At 29.6% G+C, this 16,820-nt stretch overlaps 1 protein-coding gene across 2 annotated transcripts; it reads left to right on the top strand.

The window, feature by feature from the left end:
- The first annotated feature begins 10,620 nt into the window (after positions 1-10,620).
- Positions 10,621-16,111, top strand: LOC100812944 (protein tesmin/TSO1-like CXC 5). Of its 2 annotated transcripts, XM_026128850.2 has the most exons (9): positions 10,621-11,409; positions 12,441-12,548; positions 12,689-12,866; positions 13,021-13,368; positions 13,672-13,772; positions 13,868-13,962; positions 14,799-15,191; positions 15,515-15,581; positions 15,792-16,008. In XM_026128850.2, the coding sequence occupies exons 1-9, from the start codon at positions 11,096-11,098 to the stop codon at positions 15,868-15,870; spliced, it is 1,683 nt and encodes a 560-aa protein (XP_025984635.1). In that variant the 5' UTR covers positions 10,621-11,095; the 3' UTR covers positions 15,871-16,008. The 2 variants fall into 2 exon arrangements, with proteins under 2 accessions (XP_025984635.1, XP_006581438.1); XM_006581375.4 differs by lacking the exon at positions 15,515-15,581 and having other exon boundaries at positions 15,792-16,111.
- Positions 16,112-16,820: the final 709 nt, after the last annotated feature.

Raw genomic sequence — 16,820 nt, 5'->3', positions numbered from 1 at the left:
TTTAAAAGTTAATTTGACTTTTTTTTTTATTTTTTAATTAAATTTTCAACTAATTTTATTAAATATAATCTTAAATCACACAGACTGAAATTCCCGTACTTTTGGTTTTAGTTTAGTTTTGATTTTTTAAATGACATGTATGTAGGAGAGTTAAAAATGATGGAAACTATCAATCTCAAAATAAAAGTAACGTTTCCGAATTTCGGGCAATTCCATCTATATACGTCTCACTTTATTTCGAGGTTTACTTATATATATATATATAATATTTCGAGGTTTCATTAATATAGGCTGAATAGAAAGAACAATATTTCCTATAGAAACGCCTAGAACGAAGCCTAGATTACCATTATTAAGTAAGCTCCTATTTCATGCAATAGGGAAAAGGTATTTTCCACTTATATACGTGGACTTTACTTCATCCGAAAGTTTTCTTGCTATGATCACTGTTTTGCAAGGAGACAAGGGAATAAATTCACGTTAAATTATAGCGAAATTAAAGCTTATTATCTCCGTGACATTGGCACCCGATAGGTATATCATATAATTAATTGTCATGTATAAATAGCTATACGTGTACAAATAAATGAGTCCTCGCAGATTACCTTAAATAACTTTATCTTCAAAATGACCACTAAAAAATTAACACACCCAGCAGTAAAAACAGTTTTCTTTTTTTTTCTTCTGAAAAGAGAGAAATTACATCTGATTGATCTCACTAATAAAAACTTGTTCCAGTTGGATACTTAGTGATTTTATTAGAAGAAACTCCTTGAGGAAAAATCTCTTCTATTTTGGCGGGAAAAAAAACTAGAGTGTATCTTGCATTTTCAATCTTTAATATGTGTGTAGGGTTCAGTGTACACAATAGCGACAGGGATAAATGTGTATAATTAATTGTATTTGAGTTTAAAATGACAGAATTGGTTTATATATATATATATATATATATATTTGGTAGGGATAGCATGACCTTCTAATATTGGGGGTAGAGGGCCCTATGTGCCACCATGCATGTATATATGTGTATATATACCAATAAATAAATAATGTTAAGTATGGGGAAGTGTCTGCATGACCCATGTGATCATATGAAATGAAACCAATGAAATTAAAGGAAGCTGTACAAAAAATCACACTTGTCCAAAACCCTCCACCCACCCCACGTACCATCATCTTATTTTACCCAAATAAAACGATCCATATATCCATGTAACCCAAAAGTTCCATTTATTTTTTTCCTGGATGAAATTTATATTTATTCAGTGAAAATGTGGAATCTAATGCTTTTTCTCGACCAACTTTAATCTGTACGCCTTTGCATCGGATGATTCTCATTTAAACATCCCAATCATATATATATGGCCCAAATTAATCAATGCAAGCTAGTTTAACTATATCTCACTAACCTATGGAAAAAGTTGTTCTTCGTGGAATATTATTATCGTTCTTAGAACTGTGACATTGATTATAATTAGTATGTAACTACTAATTTTTGTTGTTGCTGCTGGATAAGTACTGATCTATATATTATTCTCATAAGCGTCTATCTATATATAACTCATGGATCCACATATTCCTAGCTATCTAAGACACTTACTATTATCTAATCGCTTCTCAAAAAAAACTTACTGTGTCATCTAATCCGCATATTACATGCTAATTAAGAAAGGCACATCTAGATCTAATATTCACTTAATTACTTGCATGTGTACATGCATGTTAATTAATTTATCATCTATTATATAATTTAAGAAGAACCTCTAGTTTGATCAACACTTATATATATTTCATTCATCAAACAATAATTTGCTGCTAGTTAGATCTTGGACGGAATTTCTGATGAAACAGTCTTTATTATTATTTATATATATATATATATATATATATATATAGCTGAAGAGATGTTTGATAGGATGGCTGCTTTTGTATCAGTTCGCAGTGCATATACATGCAGATATAGAGAGAGCATTGTTATTTGCAAATCCAATTAATAAAGATTTTATATTATAAAAACATAAATAAATCGATAGGTAATATCATTTTACTTAGCTATTTTTTAGATTTTTAAAAATATAGGTTTAGGTTTAACTCTAACTCTAAAAATTAGCTTATGAGGTAAGGATTATCTCTTATATTATATATTTTATTTTGACTTTATTTTTAATTTATCTGGAACTTGATCGAGTTTTTTTCAATATTATTAAAAAAATTATGAGTTCTTGATTAATTATTCTGCAGTAAAACATGTGTGTTTTGAGTCTGTAAGTTTAACTTTACCACGTATACATATACCAATACTATTTTAAATCTGTCGATTTATAATTTAGATTATTATTAACTCGTCTATTTTCTTTTTTCCTTTTAACAGGTTGGTTATAACTCTTCCACCTAATTGAAGATTTCACTTCATTTTATGAGTTATCTATATCCCCGTGTTAATTCGTAGCAGTTGTTTCTGATCTAATGGTTCGGTTCAGTTGATCTGCTTCCGTAAGAGATCAAATTCAAGATGTGATCTCTACTTTATCTAATTATGTCCCTTGTTAAATTTTATTCCTAAACTACTAGTATACTACTGGATATATATCGTACAATTTATTCCGAAGAAATACTAACTTGACACCCTCACTATGTCAAACTTCTATAATTCTATAAATATATAAACGTACAGAAAGGTCTGCAGCGGGGATTTACTCGCCACCAACTTCAAATTAAGCTGAAGCCTTGTAATTAACCTTTATTAATTCAACCTAAAAAAACTCGTAATATCTTCTTACTTATATATTTAGGTTAAAATTAGTGATTTCAAGATGGAAGCTTGAATAATTAATTTAAAGACCGGTTTTGGCGAAGAAAGGGAAGTTAATTAGAAAGGGGTTATAACCCATACTGAAGACGATATATATATATAAATGCTGAATTAAATTAAGCTGTGGCAAAAAAAATAAAAAATAGCAATGGTTGAATCGGCTTTTTTTCAATTTTGCATTATCTGTCACGTCATTTTCATGTCTCTAATAATTCAGAAGCCTCTTATCTGATGAATTGCCAGTTTGTACCAGAGCTGAAGGGTACCTGCGCTGTTTGACAACATAGACTCGTAATACGACACTTGGTTTTTATTGTGATACCCATAGCAATTCGCGATGTTTGTAAGTTGGTGGCCAAACTTTTCCCAATAATTAAGATCTACACAATATTATTTCAACTTCAAGTAATTGGTTTCTTCAAATAATAACTAAATTAATCAAATGGGCTAATTAATTTGGCACTTTTTGTAGAACAATGTAATAATTTGTCCTTGGTTATATGTCAGTTGGATTGGTATGGTACTGACTATAGGTAGCAGGGGGAGGATTGAAAATGAAACAGTGATGAAAAGGGGTAAAAAAATCTAAATGAATGGCTAGCATGCATTAGCAACAAAAAAAATGGTGATGAGTCATGACAGCAAAAACTGGCATGAGTGTGTTCAGGTCAGGATGGGGGTGTTGGTGGGCAAGGCTCGATCGAAAGGACACCACTAGTTGTATATTGTGTATTATATATATTTGCAAAAGCTCACGCCAATGCCGACTCAATGCGCAATTTAAGGCTTTTGCAAGGGTTGCTGGTGTCCTAAACCACTTAAATGGATATATTCATGCGTTCATTAGTACCATAATCATTATTATAAGAGTATCATTTTTATAATATATTACAAGAGTATTATAATTAGTAAGTTTTCGTATATCATGTGATATTTAACTAATAACAATATTTGACGCGATAGTTTGTTTATTTGTGAGAGAATGATCTTTTTAATGAAAAAATTATGTGTTTGATTTTTTTTATGTATGATTTTCTTTGGCTAGCAGTTGTATTGTAAGAAAGATTAATTTCTAACTCATTGAATTAAGAAATTAAGAACACCCATAATCTCTTATATATGACCCCAAAAATATTATGTTACATTTTAAAAATATAAATATTAAATGCGTATTGTTTAAAACATTTTTGTTATTCTTATAAAATAATGTACTTTTAAAAATATATTTTTTAATAATAATAAACTAAATTAATTTATAAAAACAGTTTTTTTTTTAAATTACAAGTACATAACTTTTATGTCTATCAATTTAATATATAGGGTGAATTTGTTTAAATTTTTAAAAAATATAAGAAAATTAAAAATATATTTTTTTTAAGAAACAGTTTGGTTTACTTTTTAGAAAAAATAGTATTAAGTAAAAGTAATTTAAAAAAATACAAAAAAACATAAAACTGTTTATTTTATTTTTAAAAAATAAAAAACAAATTTAAAAAAACTGACCCATAATAAGTTAAATTTTAATATTCTAATGTATCACATCAAGCGATTATCGATGTAACAAATGAGAGGGAAAACTTTGTTAAGTTCATCTAAGTTGAAGTGGCTATATATGTCATTGATATTAAGAGAAATTGTATTTTTATATTTTTGTTATAATTTTTATAATAAAAAAATTGATGGAGAAAAGAAAGTGAAATGTAGAATTACATATATATATATATATATATATATATATATATATATATATATATATATATATATATATATATATATATATATATATGATTAGTATAAGATTCTTAGATACTAATAGTTGATATGACGCATATGGTTTTGCCATAAATAATTGATAGTATATTTTTTTCAAACCATTTTCTTGCCAAAATAAGTTGTCAATTACTGTTGATTGTATATCAAAATATAGACATTCACAACACAACGATGAAGATGGGGTGGTAGTCACGATGGCGTCCATGTATGATGGATGGAGTACCTTCTAGCATTCATAATCAATGGGTGTAACAAATTGACGTTCTAGTGTGTGTGTGTGTGTTTTTTTTAAGAGAACGTTCGGGTGTTCTTAAAATCTGAAACAACTAATTTTTTTAATTAGAAATATACTAGTATGTGGCTAACTTCAAAATGCAAAAAATGGCTAAAAGCCTCAAACGTTTCAACAATGGCTGATTAATTTATAGCAGAGGCCGTTAGTAGATGGAGTATGGGTTTGCATTGATACAATTAATGAGGAGCTCTAGGAACACTATCTGACATTTTCTTTGTGATTGATTTTGAAAACTATTAATTTTGATAAGTTTTATTTCTTAATTAATGTTTTTTTTTTCTGATTTCTATTAAATAAAAATAAAAACTATCAAAATAAATAATTTTTAATAAATTTTAACTGATTATAAATAAAATATCCAAAAGAAAGTGTGGGTAGTACTCTCATAATTAATTATTAATGAAAAGGTGGTAAGTGGTAAGTGGTGAATACCGACGAAAATGTTAAAGGAACATTATCCTTTACCGTGACGCTGGTTTGATCGGTTTGAAAGGTTAATTGTCTGGGCATTTAATGTACGAATAATTCCGAAAGGTCAAACATGGGTATGACAGGATCTCATGTCTTTGGAGCATGAGTCACAAATCTATCCACTGTTCATGTTTAAAGAAAATAATATTACTGTATTTTAAAAGTGAGTAAAGAAAAACGCCTTAAAAAAAGTGAGTAAAAAAACTTTCAACTTTAATGTAATTAAAGAAAATGTAAGAATCATCAGCTGAGGATTATTAATGGATCGGACAATCAGTTTTACACTAATCGGTATTAAATGAAATGTTCATAATTAGTTGAAACTGTTCTAAAGAGGTCTGTGTTTGTGTTTTTGGGATGCTTCATTGTGTCACTCGATATGGCGACCCATGCATTCTTTTATAATGGTAATTGGTTGGCTAATCGATCGGGCATTGCAAAATTAATATTTTTAGTTAATTAATACATTAAAAAAAACTTAATTCCACTCTTGTCCTCTTACTATCACTATTTAGTGAACTTGGTTTCCTAGAAGAAGAAAAAAATCATAAATTTAATTTCAATTATTACAATTTACAATTTTATTGTCACATTAGTACATTCATGTTAATGAAATAGAAAATGTTTGACAAACATTTCAAATCTTATTCAACACCTAAACAAAGAAAAAAAATATAAATATGATGGAATTTATGATATAATAAAAAAAATAAAAGATATCAAAAAAATATCTAAAATAAAAAATCATTGTGTATCACTACTAAATGAAATACTCAACTACACATTACATCCAACCTACTTCTACCCTCACACCCGCCTATATACATCCGCAAGCACAAATGAGAGATACTCTAGCCGCATACTAGAAAGCCATATATGAATTTCTACTTCTTGTTTCATATGTATCACATAAATTTACATTCTTATTCTTAGAATAATTATTAAAAAAATCACAATATATTTTATTAAAATTATTTTTTACTTTAATTAAATATAATGGTTAGTAAGAAAATATTTTTAATATATTTTACTTATCTCAAAACATAAATAATAGACACTTTAGCATAAAAGGCAGACAAAATATTATATGTTATTGATATTTTATTAAAAAAATAAATATGAATATAAATATCCCTACATAGTTTCCACCTGTATATTTATCAGTTAATAAGCCTTTTTATATTGGACAAAAATGTTTCAAACGAAATAACTATGTCTATTAAGGCATCTAGACAAGTTCCCTATCCCAATAATCTATCTGGAAAATACGAGTTCGATGCTCCATATTAGTCTAGCATAACTCATCGGCATTTTTTACCCACAACCATTAAAAGGATCACGAAAGCTATCGATAATCACTTAACACTTTGATGACTGACAAGTATGAGTGACAGTGACATAGCATCCAACTTAATCAGTATATCTTTGGGAGGATGATAAGTGAGCATGTACAATAGAATTTACTTTTTTCTTCTTTTGATTGGTTATAAACTTATAATAGAAGATTTTGGATTTAGTCACTCGTAAGTTTTTGTTGTTGCTGAAACACTCATGGGTTTTTTTAATTAATTAAAATATTAAAGGGTTCACAGTATCTTAATAAAATAAAATCACTAGTTAATTAAACACAACTGATGATTTGTCTTAATTTAATTTTTCCCTCCCTATGTATAAAGAGTACTGCTATTGAGTATTTTTTTTTCTTTCACGAAGCATACGAATGGATATGCGGAAGGTTAACCTTTCTTTAAAGGATAATACTATTTAGTACGAAGTTGATTTTGTAAAAACAGTAAGAATGCATTTTTTTATTTATAATAAAGTCCACTTTATATTTTTTTAAAAATAATTTAATATTTTATTATTTTTAAAAAGGTTAACCGTCCACATATTTGTTCCAATTTATCATCTTTTTCACCTCCCGTTCTTCTCAACAAGCCCCCTCATGATTTGCACAATAAGCTTTGGCGGATGCCATAGGCATTCGTCATCTTCGTTGTAATTATTATTTTTTGTTTTATTTTACTTTCTGATATATATAAAAAAAATGTATTAAAAGAGTTTAATTATGTTGATTGTGTAAAATATTTGAGTTATTTAAATTATTTTGTATTTATTTTTATGAATAAAAAAATATTCATTCATATCTGAAATAAAAGTTGGAAAGCCTTGTCGTCCCATTCTCCTACTCTCTTTTCTCACTCTCACTTACATACAAAATTTGACAGTTAATAAACTTTTCTTCCACCATGACATTGAGATTGATCAGTTGCCAACTTGCTATTAGACACGTTAAAAAGTTTCGTTGAGACGTTGACCATTTTTATGTGCTTAGGCGCCATTGGAACTTGGAACGTCAAAAGGAAGAAGTGAAGAGCACGCTATGTGTATAATAAACTTTCAAAAGCTGTGTTTGGTTATAACTCATAAGGCCTTGAGCTATCTGACAACAACCAAAGTAATTTATTTAGTTAAACAAGAACGTGAAAAAATATTTTGACTGTTGGATAGAAAAATTGAAAATCTAATTAAAAGTTGAAAAAGTTAGTTGATAGTTGAAAGTTAAAAAATTAATTTATTAAATTATAAATATTTAATAAAATTAATTGTTAAAGTAATAAATAGATAAATATATTAAAGATAAAAATAAAAAAATATAAAAAATTAGAAATTAACTTTTATAAATACCACTTCATAACGTTTTACAAACCATCAGAGATTTCTAAGAATATCTTTTAATGGATTTTTTAAGCTCAAACAACCTTATTCATCATATCTATTACTATTTTTGCTCAAAAAGTTTTTTATGCTATAAGTTGAATTTTAGAATAAGAACTTTTAAGAACTTATCTTTCTTAAAAGAAATATTATTTTTAATGTCTCATTTTCTAATTAATTTTAACTTTGACGTGAAATTTACAAAAAGTTATCAGAATTCAAATTGGGGTTTATTATTATAACAAAAGATGAGCAAAGTTCTTTCACCCCGTGACATTACAAGACTAACAAAGAGTAATCTAAGAATCTAAAATGTATTTTTTTTTCATTAAAGATATTTTAAGAAACTAGCTAAAATATTTTATTGAACATTACTTTTATTTATAAATCTTTAAGTGTGGTAAACTCAATATCGTCTTCGATAAGAAAAAAATTATATGACAAAAAATAATATATTTTTATTAAAAATGTTTTTATCACAATTTCGTTTTTCCTTAAATTACTGCAAAGTAATCTGTCAAAATATTTTTATCACAAATTAATTATTCTCATGTCAATGAGAAAAGCAACGATTGACGCAAACCTGAATTAAAAAAAATATGCTTGGATAAAAAGTTTATTAGGTACTTGTAAAACATTTTTTTAAAAGATTAAATGTATTCATATTTATCATAAATTAAAATGAATTTATCTATTTAATGTTTAAAGAATTTAGGTAAAAGAAATTTTGTTGAAAAATACATAAAATAATTGCATAAAATAATTTTAGCTTATATGATATGCTTTATTTATTTTATTTTCCTCTTTTTATAATTATTTGTTGAAAAATTAATTCAATTTTTTTTTTAAATTCATAAATAAAATAAAAATACCCAGAATGGCACAAAGTCTATGAAGGATAAGAGTAAAGAACCCTTCCCAGTTCCTACTCATGACTATAAAAAATTGAGCCCAATACCTAATCCTTTCCCCTCGATGTGTGGTTTTGCAGCGTCTTCCATCTCTACCAACTTAAGCACTAAACCCAGCCACTTCTCTCCCTCCAGATCACCCACATCAAGTCTCTCAGTAATTCTTTATCTTTAGTCTGAGAGTGTTCTTAGACAATTTTCTTCAACAAAAACAATTTAAGAGATTTTTTAATGTCTTATCTCTTTCGATATATCATTTTTATTATTATTTTTAAAATGAATTTTAATATTTTTTTAAAAAAAGAGTTACTAATAATTAGAAATTATCTTATATCATAATATAAATTATTCATGATAAATATAAGATATAATTATCATGCTTAAAAATGTTAATTTATTATGAATTTTAATTATGATAAAATTTATAAATTTGAAAGTATTTATTTATAATAAATTTAAGTTATATAAAATAAACAAATATCATATATATTCTACAAACTAAAATACTAGTTAATTAATTTAATTCAGGATATATATTTTTATTATCAATTATTTATATCTAAACAATTCAATCTTAACTTCAACACATCAAACACTTATATTTAATCACTTGAATTTTATATTGTCAATTTTTTTTATTCATGGGATTTACAACACTCATACATTCTATCTAACCAATTTAGTTAAACCTCCTTGATTTTTTATATTATCAGAATATTTAAACCATGATTGAATATTTTATAATTCAATAATTATTATAATTATGTATTCTATGAATTAAAAAATAAAATAATTTAAAAAGATACTTTGACAAAAAAGTATCGAAATGATATTATCACATGATATCTGTCTATTTTTTTTAGACAAATTTGCCTACTTGATTTTTTTTCTATCTTTTATAATTAATTTAATTTAGAATATGTAATTGTAACATCAATTAAAATGTTTAAATCATGATTAATTATCATAATTAAATATTTCATAATTAAATAATAACCTTCCTTAGCCTTTAAAAAATCATTTTTATTGCTATAATTATGTATTTTATGAATTAAAAAGTAAAGTAAAATAATTTAGAGACATTTTGATTGAAAAAAATCACAACATCTACCTACTTTAACAAAACTCTCTTTTATCTTTAATAATAATATAATAATATTTATATTTATTTTATTTTATTGACATAACTTATTTTATTAATATGTAAAAATATGCTATGAAAAGTAAAAATAAATTAAATTTATTTATTCGATGGAATTAGAATAGACTAATTGATAATTAATTATCGTTGAATAAAATGTTTTGTTTTTTTCTATAAAAAAATCAAATTTAATTTTGGTATTGAAAAATTTAATCCTATTTTCTAGTATCTAATTTAGAAATACTTCAGTTTTGATTTTTAAAATGGTTATAGCAATTAATATATAACTAGTTATAAATAGTAAGAAAATATACTTTTTGGAGATAAAAATTAAAATATTTTCAAATTAAAGTAACGATAATTTTTTTTGGTAAGCGATAATTTGTTCGTTAGAGAACTAAAATAAAATTCGAAATTTGTTGGAGAGATAAAACATATCTTTCCCATAATTGTCTTGATAAATTGGCAGAGTGGCTTACTCCTCTGTTGGACTTGGACTCAATTAGCGCCAAAATGTATCTCCGTCACTACTCCGAAAGTACCGTTACCTTTTTCCTTATCCAACGGACACAGGTCACTTCAATCTCCCCCAGAAAATCACAACCGTGAAACCAAACCTTCCAACTTATTCAATTCAATTTTCAAAATCGACTGCCACACCACACCAGAGTTTTCCTCAACGCACCCTTTCTCCGGCGACACCGAACCACAATAATTTCGCTTATTTTTTTCTTTTCATCAAATGCCGAAACTCTCCCTCTCTTAAATGCCCTTGATTCCTTTCAATTCATAACGCACGAGAATTTATGGCGCCACTCTGAGGCTGACGCCACCCCGTTTCGTTACAACAGACTTCGCCGAAGCCTTTTCCGCGCGTTTCGGGAACGCCACTCCAAACGGCGAGTTGTTGAGAGCAGTAACATTGCAATTCAAATCGCTGTTTTACGAGATCGGTTTCTCATCACTGCCGAAAGATGGAACAGAGCGAAACGGCGTCGGATTTAGCTCCGAGGAAATTGGTTCGCCAATTGAATTTCGCCGCCGTTTACGGAGATCCGTCGCACCTGAAACTGCCTCCACCGTCACCGTCACCGTCACCGCCACCGCCGTCGCATTCTCCGTTGCGATTGCAATTGGATTTGCTGCCGCCGGGGCAACGGCCGTGGTTATGTTCAGAGCCGCAGGAACAACAGGCGTGGTTATATTCACCGCGGCTGAAGCTAGTTTCGCCGGTTCGACGAATTCCGCACCCCGTGAAGAAGCTTCCGGTGAAGGTGTTGCAAGTGGCGTAAGTACTCTTAAAGCTCAAACGAAATTAAAAAGAAAAGAAAACGGTAGTGTTTTTGGTTTGCCCTGTCTGAATGATAAGGAATACTCGGATCGCGCTCAAGTGTATCACTGTGCGTTTAGAATGTTGAATTTTAGTGCGATTAAGATTGTGTAAGAGTGTAGGAAAAGAAGACAGTTGCTAGAAGTTAGCTTCTATTTGAAGACCTGGGTTCTTGGCTGAAATAATTTGGTAAGATGCCCCAAAAAGAATGGTTCTTGGAAAATTTAGGTTTAATTACTCATTTTGATCCCTATTTCTGAATAGGCTTTATGTTTTAGTCCTTACAATTAGAAACTACTCATATTTTAGTCCTTGGCGTCCAAAATTATAGAGACTGAGAGATTAAAAAGTGTATGGGTAAAAACTGAAACGAGTTAAAAAAAATGTATGTGTGGTGGCTAAAACTGTACTTTCTAGTTGTAGGGATTAAAATGTAAAGATTATAATTAAACCAAAATTTATAAGGGTGAGATGGTTACATAAGTACTGAAGTAGAGTGTTTTTTGGTGGAAAAAAAGAAGTGACAATCATTTCTGTAGGGGGTGGGAGGCTGGAATTGCTTCTAACTTGCTATTGATAAATCATTTCAGTAATTCAGTAATCATAAATGTTTGTTTACTTGATTTTGTTTTCTGACGTTTAAAAAAAAAAAAAAGAGGTTGGTTTGCTTGTGTCCGCATGCAATGTGGGGCTCACTGTTATCATTTTGGGGCTGGTTGTAATCATCTTAATTATGGGTAAAAAAAAAGGAAATAGTATGTATATATTTTGGGAAAACAAGTAGTATCATTACTGCTAAGCTTGGAAACTACTCAAAAGAGCTAAATTTTTTGTTAAGGAAAAAAAAAACTTTAAATATTTCACCAGCCCATATAAAGGGATTGGAGATACTGTTACATCTCTTTACTCACTATTAAAATTTGCCTCACAGTAAGAACTTTTGTACTAATTTGAATTTGTTGTTTGAGGATTTATTTGTTTTCTTTCAGAAAGCCGAAGTCTCCTAGATCACAACCTCAATGTAATGTGGAATTGAAGGACACCACTCCAAAGAAACAGAAACAGTGTAACTGCAAAAATTCTAGATGCCTCAAGTTGTAAGTACTTTAGCTTCTCTATATGAAAAGTTTTATCAAGAATACTTTATCACATAACCATGCTATATCTAAACATCCTGCATGTTTTCTTCCTGCTCTCTGTCTCTCTAATTGGCAAAACCTAATTTCGCAAATGCTAGGTACTGTGAGTGTTTTGCAGCTGGGATCTATTGTGATGGCTGCAACTGTGTAAATTGCCATAATAATGTGGATAATGAGGCTGCCAGACAGGAGGCAGTTGGAATAACATTGGAACGCAATCCAAATGCTTTCAGACCAAAAATTGCTAGCAGTCCGCTAGAAAGAAGAGATTCCAAGGTTTGTAATTCAATTTCAACTCCCTCAAACAGGTGTTATTGCTTTTTGGCATGATGCTTTTAAGTCAAGTTTTTTGTGATGATACTTACTGTTCTGGGTTTATCTGATATTTTAGTTAACTTGTGGTGCATTTAAATATCTTGTTTGAACACAGGAATGTGAAATTCAAGTAATAGGAAAGCACAATAAAGGATGTCACTGCAAGAAATCAGGTTGCCTTAAGAAGTATTGTGAGTGCTTCCAAGCCAATATCCTCTGCTCTGAAAATTGTAAATGCATGGACTGCAAGAATTTTGAAGGAAGTGATGAAAGAAGAGCAATTTTTCACAAAGATTATAATCTAGTTCACATCAAACAGGCAGCTAATGCTACCATTAGTCGAGTTGCTGGATCATCTGGCTATGGAACCCATTTAACACCCAAGAAGAGAAAAATTCATGAAATGTTTCCTGGAAAGTCAGCCATGGATCAAACTGATAACATTACTGCTCAATACCAACAGGTGATTTCTTCTTTGCATTCTTGACAGGATTTACTTGGATTTATATAAATAATAATTTACCTATTCTTTATGTGGTAGGTTCATTATCATTGGATTGGAAAATGAAAATATGTGAATCCAACAAAGCAATAACTTTGTCTTGTAATTATCGCATCACATAAATCAACATTTCAATCCTAGTTTTATCCCTTGGAACACTTTATTTCCATATTATTTTCCTGTTGGTTTAGTAATCATTTTTCTCCATCCCCAGATATCAAAACTTTATATAATGCTTTTTACATTATTTTGAATTTTAATCAGGAAATTGATCCTATGGCTTCATCGCCTTCATTTCTGTCAGATTCGTTTGTTTCTGACCCTTCCAACACAAGAATTTCAGCGTCTTCAAGATCTACATACCGGTATATAAATTTTTTAATCATTATTTGAGAAATCTATCAAACATTTTAAATATAAATTTAAAAAATGTACAACTAACAATTTATTCATGCTGAAGGTCCGTATTGGCAGATTTCTTCCAGCCACAAAATGTGAAGAATCTCTGTTCACTTTTTGTTGTTCTCTCACAAGTAGCTGCTAAGACAAATGCAGGTTTTGAGCAACTCATGGATGTGTACTATATTTATCTTGTTTAAAATAATTTGATTTATCTAATGTCTGGTGAATAATTTTGAATATTTTTGTTTGCAAATATTCCAAATTTCATGCTGGTAGGACATTTATTTAATGTTAACATCAGTTTTATTTTATTTTCCCACCTATTTTGTCCTCTTTTTATCATTTTGAAGATATTTACATATGTACTTGTAATTAAGGGATAAATTATGGGGTAGCGGTGTTATATTTCAGGATATATTTTTCTCAGGGAAGTACTAAGGAATTGGGAAAGTATTATGGTACTTTGGCAAGAGTTAACTAATGCATATCCAAAGTTAAGATTTTAAAGTATGTTTGATAAAACTTACTATTGAGTATTGAATATTTGGTTCTGTAAGCGTTGAATTTGTAATGTTTGAAGGGAAATTATAGACATATAATAAAATTAATGAGGCAATTTTTTATGAAGCTAGTGTCATTTAACAATAATTTAAGTAAGGGGTTCTGGTTAAAACCTTTAGAGACCTTCCACACACTGAATACTTTCAGTCATTTTTCACTTTTTTAATTGGTTAGGTATCCATAATCACTACTAAAATATGCCTGAAGTCTTTCATTTTCAGCCATAAATGTAATTTGGCCACAAGTGCATTATGCAGTGGCATATCTTTGGAAACATAGGTTTGAGAGTCAATGTTATATGCACTGTTCAAATACCTGTCAATATTTTTGTCTTTCTATGCTCTGCTTTCTAGCTTTCCCTATTTCCATATTTTCTCAACGTATTTTATCTGAACACAAGGCATTTTGATTGTTTTCCAACTTTCCAGAAATGATAGGCAAAGTAGACCAGCAAACAAAAACTGGGAACTTTGAAGCTTCTGTTGCTTCATCATCTAAATCACTGCAAGAAACTAGAGATGTCCACCAGCTTGTTTGTGATGATCACGTGAATAAAGATGAAGCAGATGCAGTTGATATTGCTAATTATAATAGGCCATTGTCACCAGAAACACTGGCATTGATGTGTGATGAACAGGATGATATGATTTTTGGAAATAGTTCTGCAAATGGAGTTGCATGCAACAGCACTTTGCAAAACATGATTCAAAAGTCATCTAATTCTGATGGATGCACTGATGTTTGCAGAGAGCAGGAAAGGCTTATATTGACCAAGTTCTTGGACGTTCTTCGCGGACTCGTTACTCACGGTAGCATCAAAGGTTAGGCTTTAGTGTTATTGTGTTATGGTGTTGAAGTCTTCACACTAACAACTTTGTTTGGGAAAAATTAATCGGGATATTCCTGTCTTAAGATTGTAATATTCTATTAATAGTCATTGTGGAAAGTCCCATTCAACATGGCTAACAAATATTTACCCTATGTGGTGTGACTGAAATACTAATTCAGCTGACCATGTAGTGTACCCATACCTACCTTCTTTATGATGCATCTGTACTTTGTAGTGATTTGTCTTGGGCCAATTTTATGTTAGCTGTTAGATGGTATTAACTTCTTTATGGTGTATCTTAGATGTACTTTGTAGTGATTTGTCTTAGGCCAATTCATGCTGAGAAAAGAAAGGAAGGACCAATTCCTCAGTTCATCTTTAGGTATTTGTTTTTATTGAATGCAAGAATATAGTGAAAGAATTAGTGACCTAAAAATAGCATTGGTAGTTTGTTTAAATATCGGTAACATTTGCAATTGAAAGAATAATAATCAGAACTGTTTGATCCTTTCACTCCTTGAGCTTCTATGAAGTTTTATTAAGAATCTAACTAATGCTAATTAACTAATGTTAGTTATCTTTAACGTTGTAGAAACAATGTGCTCTTCATCGACCAAGAAAGGGGAGAGAAGCAAGAAAGAGCCTGCAGACAATGCCAATATTGGTGCTGAAACTAACGTTGGGAGAGAGAAGGGAATTCATAACAACTCCTTTGGCAATTACCTCATCCCATCTGTTACTAAAATATCCCAGACAAATTATGCCGTAACTAATGGACATGGTAATAATGATCTTTCGTTGACCTGATTGATAATGAAAAATGTTGCTGTTGACAGTGTGCAGCCAGTAATTTCTGGCACTGATGTGCATGGTTATATATGATACATACAAGCCCTGTTCTCTGCTGTTAAATTAGAGCTTGTCTAGTCTAGAATTATAGGATATAACTGGAGCCTCTTTGCTGCAGTGACATCTCAACAGAATTAAGTATTGGCCTGGACACGGGTCAATTTTGATTTTACTATATAAACAGAAGTATTTTCTGTTCATAGGTAAATGACATAAGTTGTATCATTTCACATGAGTTAATATACACCAGAAAATTCTATTGAATGTTACCGTGTAAAATGTAAATATACTTGTGAAATCCATTTCTGGTATCTGAAAAACACATCGTCTATCATATTTGCTTCAAAAGAAAATAAAGATGTTTTAATAGAAGAATAATGAATATAGGAATTGGAGTAAGAGAGCTACTATTATGATACCAATAGATATTTAAGGGTTCCGAAAAGGAACTGCAGTGATCTTGAATAGGGATCCTACAGCGATAGATAGAATCCCCATAAAAATAGTTTTATTACTTTTTTTTGGCAAATGGTTGAATGAGTTTGGGTACACTGTTGAGGATCCTCTATTAACTTGCAATATGATCAAAGTAGTGTAAATAAGTGATTCTCATCTCATGAGCTAATTTTTAAGATTGAATTAGATAATTCTCACCTCATGTTGTCCGACCGATAATGGAAAGGAAAAATAGAAGGAAAAAAAAATGATGAGATCACGTTAAGCAGAGGAAAGGGATTGGTGGAGGATTGAAGATGTTGAAGGCCAATCGATT

Source organism: Glycine max, chromosome 6, assembly GCF_000004515.6.
Source record: "Glycine max cultivar Williams 82 chromosome 6, Glycine_max_v4.0, whole genome shotgun sequence".
NCBI classification, from domain to species: Eukaryota; Viridiplantae; Streptophyta; class Magnoliopsida; order Fabales; family Fabaceae; genus Glycine; species Glycine max.
The sequence above is the reverse complement of the archived record's forward strand: the minus strand, read 5'-3'. Positions and strand labels throughout refer to the sequence as shown.

Excerpts from the sequence above, each read along its gene's own strand:
- LOC100812944 (XM_006581375.4), top strand. The coding sequence starts at position 11,096 with ATGGAACAGAGCGAAACGGCGTCGGATTTAGCTCCGAGGAAATTGGTT. Across the intron at positions 13,773-13,867 it reads TCTTCAAGATCTACATACCG|GTCCGTATTGGCAGATTTCT; the intron begins GTATATAAATTT and ends TTCATGCTGAAG. Across the intron at positions 13,963-14,798 it reads AGCTGCTAAGACAAATGCAG|AAATGATAGGCAAAGTAGAC; the intron begins GTTTTGAGCAAC and ends CCAACTTTCCAG.